The sequence below is a fragment of the Podarcis bocagei genome (genome assembly GCF_964188305.1).
Source record: "Podarcis bocagei genome assembly, chromosome: 9".
NCBI lineage: Eukaryota > Metazoa > Chordata > Lepidosauria > Squamata > Lacertidae > Podarcis > Podarcis bocagei.
The window spans coordinates 66486738-66495341 of NC_138134.1; the positions used below are offsets into that span (position 1 = coordinate 66486738).

Here is an 8604-nt window from a genome sequence, read left to right on the forward strand (position 1 = left end):
TACTCTAGATAAGTTGGTGCTATATTATTTTGAGAAAGGTAGGATAGAGCTCATTAATTGGCCTAGAGCGGAAATTAAACCCACAATAGCGTAAGTGGAATACCCTGTTTCCAGGAGCTCCTGTAAACATTAGTGCTGGTTCTCAGAACAGCCGATCCTTTATAAGCCCATTGCCGGCCACTTTAACACTAGTTACCCCGGAAATTCCATTTCTGTTTCAGTAGTACTGTCACTATACCATGACCCCTTGGATTCCGTTGATCGATTGCTGGTTTTTCCCTTGCTCAAGATGACCGGGTGCCCCAAGAACACCCCTGCCCCTAGAGCAAGGTTCTTCTAACAGCAGAACCATGTGATTCTGAGCAAAAATGCAGGAGGGAAACAGTCTACCTCCCACAATTCTTTGCCAAGTCTCGTGTAAGAGAAATAGCCCAGTCCGAAGGCTTCATCATCCACCGTAATAAAGTGCGGGTGCAGAGAGAGAAATAACAACTCACATTTTTGTGTGCCTTCCCCCCCCCCCCGCCAGGTGCAGCCGCTTCCAGTCGGAAATCAAGCGTTTGAAAATCTCCTCCCCGGTGCGGGTTTGCCAGAACTGTTACTACAACCTTCAGCACGAGCGAGGCCCGGAGGAGGGATCCTGGAATTAACAAGGCAGAGGCGAGCCACACAAAACGCCAGGCTGAGCACTGCAGGGCCCACAGGAACTCGGTAAACGTAATTCATTGCAGGAAGGAACACGCAGCACATCTAGAAAGGATTGCAACGCTAGCCCTGGACACTTCGTCTTTGTACTGTGCAGCGAAGCACTTGCGAGCAAAAGGGATCATTCATTTTCCATGTACATTTTCAGAGAAGGGGCTGAAAGCGTTCATGCAGCCGGCGAGTGTCAGGCGGAGAGACGAGCAGTTGCCGCAACTGCAGCGAGGACCCACAAGACCCAGCCTTCCCTGCTAACGTGGCTGGGAAGGAAAACCCATCATTAACCACCCCTTGTTCTGTCTTTGGTTTTGTAGAGCTAGTCACCTTATTTGTGTTGCAGGAAGGAGAAGGCTTTTTAGATGATAGTTGTAAATCTGCCTTCTTCGCAAGCAAACTGTGGATATTGTAAATAGATATAATGGCCTTTTTATTGAAATATGAACTTAACTGCCTGTTACATGGGACATCAGACCAACCACTATACCTTGTGTCTCATTTTTAGCTCATCCATCTACTTAAATATGAATGTGGGTTGTTTTTTTTAAAAAAAGCATTGAGGCATTATCTGTATTTTATTTTCAAAACCCGGGCTGCATGTTTGTTCTTTGGTTACTCGCAATATCTTAACTTTAAACCAGGTCATTCAGAGAGTTTTGAAAGGCGCGGCAAACCACCCTCAACTTGTCTGCGGCAATAGGACTCGGAATCTTTCATTCTCAACTGTAAGATAAGGACCCTCTTTTTGTTTCATTTTTTTAAAAAATACAGAAGCTATTTAGCGCCTATCTTCATATTTAATATGGTCTCTTTTTATACAATGTGGACCTTGGCTTGTGCTCATTCTTTGCAGTTTCTGGATCAGCTGGTTCCTACAACAGTAAAGGCCAGATCTTACTTCGGACAGTAGTAAATGCCTTGCATGAAACTCAGAATTACCCTACCCCAGAGAAGAAAATAACAGACTTGGGACCCTTGCTGGTACAACTGGATGCTAATACCAATATATTGAGGGGGATTCTCTTGCACAGAGCCTATTGAAGTGAATGGGAGTTGCACAAGAACAATTGCCCACCTTTTATTCCCCTTAACTGGGCTTTTCTGCTGGGGTTGTCTTTAACTCATTATTATTATTATTTAGGCTGCCTTTATCATTCATTGGCGTACCATCAACTTGGGGGATGTTACTCAAACTTTCATTGAAGAAGGGCATTTCATACATTAGTGGTTTAAGATCTTATGTTTCTCACTTCTTTCTCGGGTCACTTTTTCTCCAGTCCATCTTGTCTGTAGAGATGGGGGAATACACAGATCAGGCGCAATCCATGGGCATCCTTTTTGGAACATGGCCTTGGAAAGTGGTGGTTTGTTTTTATTTTATTGTGCTGTTTGTTTTCATTTCACTGTAACGTATACCATGTTGTAAACAGGTGATGAGATGAATTGGCCTTGTTCAGTTTCCCAGATCACCGCTGCTGTTTCGCAGCAGATGAGTTGACGGTCACGTTAGCAACAGAACCAAAACCCTGGCACACTACCAAGTAAAAAGGAACAGGGCACAACCCTAAGGCAAAAACGCAGACATTCTCAGATCTGTACCACTTCAGTTGGGAAAGACGAAGCATTTACAGTGGTCTGAGTACCTTGCAGCGTTACACAAGATTAAATGGGACACACACACACACACACACTCCGTACTGCTTATATTGATTAAGTACTTTCTTTTGACAGTAAATCGAACTCACTGACCATTTTTGTCCGCTTAAACATCCCCGGTGATAGAGATGTATGCACTGATTGGAAGATTAAATGTCTGTTTTGATGATGATGTTTTTAATGGTTATGAACTGCAAGAATTAGATCAGTTTGTGGATTTGTGTTCAAGTCCCCAAGGAAATCATTCCACACACGCATGCATGCAAATTTATTAATATAACTTCACCCACTCTGTGGTTTTGGATACAAATGGCACTGATCCAGCAGCCTCGCCTACTTTGCCCTGCAAGGAAAGTCAGTTTCCACACTTAGTTGCTTTTTACTTTGTTGTTACAGCCTAACGATATGATCTCCAAGTCACTTAAGTCCCAGCATACATTCTGACCTGTCAAACTAAATAGCCTTAAGTATGGGTAAACATAAGTGGTTTATAGATCTTGACCTGATAAAACTAGTTTCCAAATTACAGATATTTAAATATTTTTTAAAAAAACGTGTTTGAATTCTCTGAAAGCACCTTCACACCACCGAATTTTTGTTTCTCTTATTAAGGAAAGACTGAACATTAGAAGAACAGCTTAACTTGAAGTCTCTCTAGCTTGAGAATTTGGGTTTCTTACTTTAAAAAAAAAAAACCACCACCCTAAATTATTGAAAATAAAATTCTAAGCACTGGATAGCACAGTTACAACTATTGCTGGGTTGTTAGAAGACAGCAGGATGTGTAGAGATGTTTACTCCTTTTTTAGCATGTTTAACTACATAGACATGTTGTACCAGTGTTATTCTACACTTTTTACATTTGCCACTCCTCAAGATGGAAGGTGATTTTTTTTTTCTTCTGTGTGGTTGATTGCGTCAAACTTGCGTAGTAATAGGTATATTTAAGGTTCTGTGGGCTGAACTTCTCAGCTGCCTACTTTGGGATGAGTTTTTTTCCAGAACTCATTTGTGTAGCCAGATGATGGATAGAAGAGGTTTGTGTATTCTGTTTGTGTGAAAAGGGAAAATTGGGGGCTCAGCTGCACCACGAAACAGGCACTGCATAACCTCCATTCATTCTTGTGGCCCCTGACATGGAAGTCCTACACAAGCTCCACTGGAGTGAATGGCTGGATTCTTGGCCCAGTTGAGCACTGAGAGTCCCCCTGCAGCTGCTGCTCTAATGACCTAAACAATGTCTAGTATGGTTCCATAGACTTATCAGAGCATTCTGGACTGAATAGCTCTGTTTCCCCAAATTTGTGGTTTCACATTTAATTTCGTTGAGCAGAGCAGCACCTCTAGCTTATTGCACTGTCCCATAGCTCCCATCTCTCCTCCTGCCTCGTTCTTTGATGTGATCCTCATTTTTGATGCATTCATGTGCTCTACCTTTGTTTGTACTGTGCAGTTGTAGTGTTCACGCATAGGAAGTGGAGAGTGGCTAACTCCACCCCCTTCATCCATCAGTCCAATAGCAAAAACACCTTAGAGACATTATTTTGCACTTTCTTGTGTATAAAAATCAGTAGAAACTTTTTTTTTTTTTGGTATCATTTAAGACTCCTTTTTGTTTTGGTAAGTGAACTGTGTATAAAAAATATTTATGCAGTTAAAACTGTTTTTAGAAAATATTTTTAATTTCAGCAAGTTTGGTTACTTGTTGCATGACTTAACACAACTGACTTTTTGTGTCAGTACAATGTATATTTTTTGTCCTGTTATTAATTTGTAAACTCTAGGTAAATGGCCATTTATTTGTACAGCAACCGGAGTAAATTGAAGATAACTGGCTACGACTGGAGGGGTGGAATTTTGTACTATATTGCGGACTCCAATTTCTGGGTTTTTTTGGTGGATATGTAAAAGGCCAGAAGAATTACTATCTAGTGTGCAATCTGTGATATTTGAATGTTTATTGTATATTTGTCTCCAATGCAAAAAGGTAGAGTAACACAATTACAATACATGATTAAATGCAATAGTTCAGGTACTTTTTGTTTTGTTTTCATTTCAAATAAATACTTGCTATTTACCACCAAATTATTCTGTGTATATCTCTTTTAGGAGAAAAAAATACATTTGTAAATGTACAGCTTTCAACAACTATGGTAAGTCTAGTTACAGATAGGTAGCCGTGTTGGTCTGCCATAGTCAAAATAAAAAAATTCCTTCCAGTAGCACTTTAAAGACCAACTAAGTTAGTTCTTGGTATGAGCTTTCGTGTGCATGCAGTGTATCTGAAGCAGTGTATCTGAAGAAGTGTGCATGCACACGAAAGCTCATACCAAGAACTAACTTAGTTGGTCTTTAAGGTTACTGGAAGGAATTTTTTTATTTTGACTATGGTAAGTCTAGTGTTTGTGCCAAAAAAATATATCCCCGGGCAATTCTCCAAGTTCTGCTGACTTTCATGTCAATTTAAATTAATCAGAATGGCACTCATGGTGTGAGGCAAGAAGATTAATTGAAATGCTGCTTCTCTTCTGGCTAGGTACACTTTTTATTTTAAATAAAAATTGACATTTTAGGAAGCTTGTCTTTCATGTGGTAGCGTGAATCATGGCAGGCCTTTGTCCTTGCTTTTTAATACAAGATTGATTTTATACTTTGGTGTGGTTCCGCTGCTACAAAAGGACACGTCAACTAAAGAAACAAGTTCTAGTGCTCTTGTTGGTGAAATCTGGCAACAGACATGACATTCTTCCTCCTTTCTCTACCCCAAAAAAGTGTCTGATGTAGAGATTCTCTCCATAGTTGTAGTGCTTTTCAGAAGGGAAAATGAGGAAGAACCATTGCTTCTGGGGGGACACAGGGGTACGCATAGCCCTAAACATTTTGTGAATCTAAGTTTGGCTTCATTGAGGGGCAGTATTTCAATATGAGTAGGAAAAAGAGAGTACTCCTAAACATTTTTTTAAAGAACATAAAACATGGTCACAGCATGGTCACATATTCATACATACATTAGTCTTCAGGTGGAGGCTGTGAGAATTTAGTCAAAAGGTTAAGACTCAGAGAGTTGCAGATTACTAGAGAGACAGCTCTCTGTGACATCACTTCCTTTAGTTCTCTGGCGGGAAAATAGATGGCCATCTTTCATGGATGCTTTAGTTGAGATTCCTACATTGTATGGGGTTGGACTAGATAGTCCTTGGTCCATTCCAACTCCATGAATCTATGAAAAAGGACACAAGGGTTTAATCCTTTCTACTGCCTTCTGCCTTTGAACTCGGCTTTTCTTCTTCACCATGCTTCTGAGACAGTCACCTGATCTCTGCTCAAGCAGAGACTCCTTTTTAATAATAATAATATTATTTATGCCCCACCCATCTGGCTGGGTTTCCCCAGCCACTCTGGGCGGCTTCCAACAAAGTATTAAAATACAGTGGTCTGTTAAACATTAAAAGCTTCGCTAAACAGGGCTGTCTTCAGATGTCTTCTAAAAGCCTGGTCGTTGTCGTTCTCTTTGACATCTGGTGGTAGGGCGTTCCACAGGGCAGGCGCCACTACCGAGAAGGCCCTCTGCCTGGTTCCCTGTAACTTGGCTTCTCGCAGAGAGGGAACCGCCAGAAGGCCCTTGGCGCTTGACCTCAGTGTCCAGGCAGAACGGTGGGGGTGGAGACGCTCCTTCAGGTATACTGAACTGAGGCCGTTTAGGGCTTTAAAGGTCAGCACCAACACTTTGAATTGTGTTTGGAAGCGTACTAGATCTTTCAAGACTGATGTTATGTGGTCTCGGTGGCCACTCCCAGTCACCAGTCTAGCTGCCGCGTTCTGGATTAGTTGTATGTGTTTTGTAATCTAGAGGTAAAAATGTCTGCCTTGTTTTTCATTACTGCTATTGCTGACTCAAGTGCAAGACCTTATGTAAGTAATCACTGCTTTTAATGCTATGTCTACAGTCTCTTACGTGATTCTTTTAATGAAGAGGGGAAAGGGAATGATCCAGTCTGCCACCACAGCCTGGATCAATATATAAAGAGGCTATACAACCTAGTCCCAAAAGTTTAACGTTGCATGGAATTGTTTTAAAACTCTGCTAATTGATTGTTTTTAAGTTTTTTAGTTCTGCTCACATGTGTAACAGGGAGGGTAAATTGTGAAAATAATATAGCCTATCCTGACCTCAAATCCATCCAACAGAGGCAACATTTCTGTTGTCCTGGGTGAAGAAGAATCTTGGCTCTGATAGCAGAGCACATATACAGAGTCTACACTGATGCAGACTGACTTGAGTTGACAGACCCTGATGCCCAGGGAAATCACAGCTCAGCAACACAGTCATCAGGAAAATTCTATGTCAGTTCAGGAGACTACACATAGACTTACTCGTGTCTGATGTCAACCACCAACTCAGGTGGTGTTATACCAGGTTTTCATAGCTTGTGGGTTGCACAGACTCGATTTGACATGGCCTCTGGGCTTGCTATATGCTTTCCCTCCCATTCTTTTGCTTCCTTGAGTGTTCAAGACTGTGTATCAGGAGAAGGCAACCATCATGTTTATGGCTCTTTTCTGGCCAAGGAGGCATGGGTTTTCCAAAATGGTTTCAGGATCTTCAGACTTGGGGCCCTCACTTTCATTCTGGTCCCGACTGGCCAGGGATGTTGAACAGAGATGCCTGCTAAGTTGTACCAACACTCCAAGCATCACAGTAAACTTCCATGCAACAGATCTAGCAATTGACTTGGGATGCTGCACTCTCAAGAATACATCTCTTCAAGACATGTGCCAGACAGTAACTTGGACCAATCCAAGTTCTTTGATGATGCATTAAAAGCTGGACTTACATGTATGCTTGGAGACTGCCTTTGGCTGGCCTGTCCTTCAGCAGGTGCTTCCAGATAATTAGTGTGCCAGTTCACACCTTGGGAATAGCAGGAATAGCTTCAGAACATCCCACCTGGTGGTATCCTAGTGCCCACTCAAGATACCACTGGTACGCAACACCAAACTGCCACAAAATAGTGTCGGTTAAGAATTAGGCATTTGGTCCACTCTCCTGGAGGTGTTGTCCTTTACCTATGACAAAACTAGATGATGAAGTGTTGTGGGCAAGCAGCAACAATGGCAACAACTTGCCAAGTATTCATTTTAAGCCCACCAATTCTATCTTCATACTGTTACAAAAGGCCGGCACCCGTCCCTCTTTCTTGCCAAGCCTTGGCAAGAGCGTATGGGATCTCAGGCTCCCACACAGGGTCTGTGTCCCTTTGGATAATAGAAGACATGGTGGAGGCTGTCATGCTTTAAGAAATCAGGTATGTTTGCCTATTTACACCTTCCAGCTGCATGGAGGGGGTCCAGTTCTTACAGCATGGTCCACAGCAGTGCAGGCAGTCCTTCCTTCACCCTTGCCAAGATGGATCTCAGCCTTTCTTCTTCCCAGACGCCCCTTGTCCTACCCCAGCAGTTACCCTGGCAACCTTCCCAATCTCTAGTCTCTGGTCACACCTGGTACAAGGAGTTGTCGATGACCCTCAATGGCTCTCTGTTTACAGGCAGGTAGCCGTGTTGGTCTCCCATAGTCGAAACAAAATAAATTCCTTCCAGTAGCACCTTAGAGACTAGCTAAGTTAGTTATTGGTATGAGCTTCCGTGTGCATGCACACTTCTTCAGATACACTGGTTGATGGACTTCAATGTGGGCTCTCTATTGTAATGCTAACAGCTCTGCTCTGCCCCCAGCCAGCCAGACTGGTTTGCGTAAGGCAGCCCAGGGATCCCCTTGCAGCTTATATTATCCTTTCACATCACAAAGAACCCAAAATCCTAGCATTTATTAATTTCTAGGGTTTACCCCAAATATTTAACAATATTGACCATTTTAAAGCAAACCTTAGTATTTCCTTAACAGCACAGTAGCACAATGACTCCCAGCTACCTTTATTTTACCATATTAAAGTATGTTAAGCTTCTGTACTCATCTAATGCTATTTTAAAATTTATGTATGGATGAATCTAGCTGCTTTTTCCTTTTTGAAACATCTATGTATTCCTGTCAAGTGCAATAAAAGCTAGTACAGTGGTACCTCGGGTTAAGAACTTAATTCGGTCTGGAGGTCCGTTCTTAACCTGAAACTGTTCTTAACCTGAAGCATCACTTTAGCTAATGGGGCCTCCCGCTGCCGCACAATTTCTGTTCTCATCCTGAAGCAAAGTTCTTAACCCGAGGTAATATTTCTGGGTTAGCGGAGTCTATAA

General features: G+C 42.1%; 1 protein-coding gene across 2 annotated transcripts in view; it reads left to right on the forward strand.

Moving 5' to 3' along the window:
- Positions 1-4390, forward strand: part of WDFY3 (WD repeat and FYVE domain containing 3) — a 132884-nt gene extending 128494 nt beyond the window's left edge. For both annotated transcript variants that reach the window (XM_081206864.1, XM_081206863.1), the window contains exon 66: positions 530-4390. In XM_081206864.1, coding sequence (XP_081062990.1) covers positions 530-650 — 121 coding nt within the window. In that variant the 3' untranslated portion in view covers positions 651-4390. The remainder of the gene's footprint in view (positions 1-529) is intronic.
- The last annotated feature ends 4214 nt before the right edge of the window (positions 4391-8604 follow it).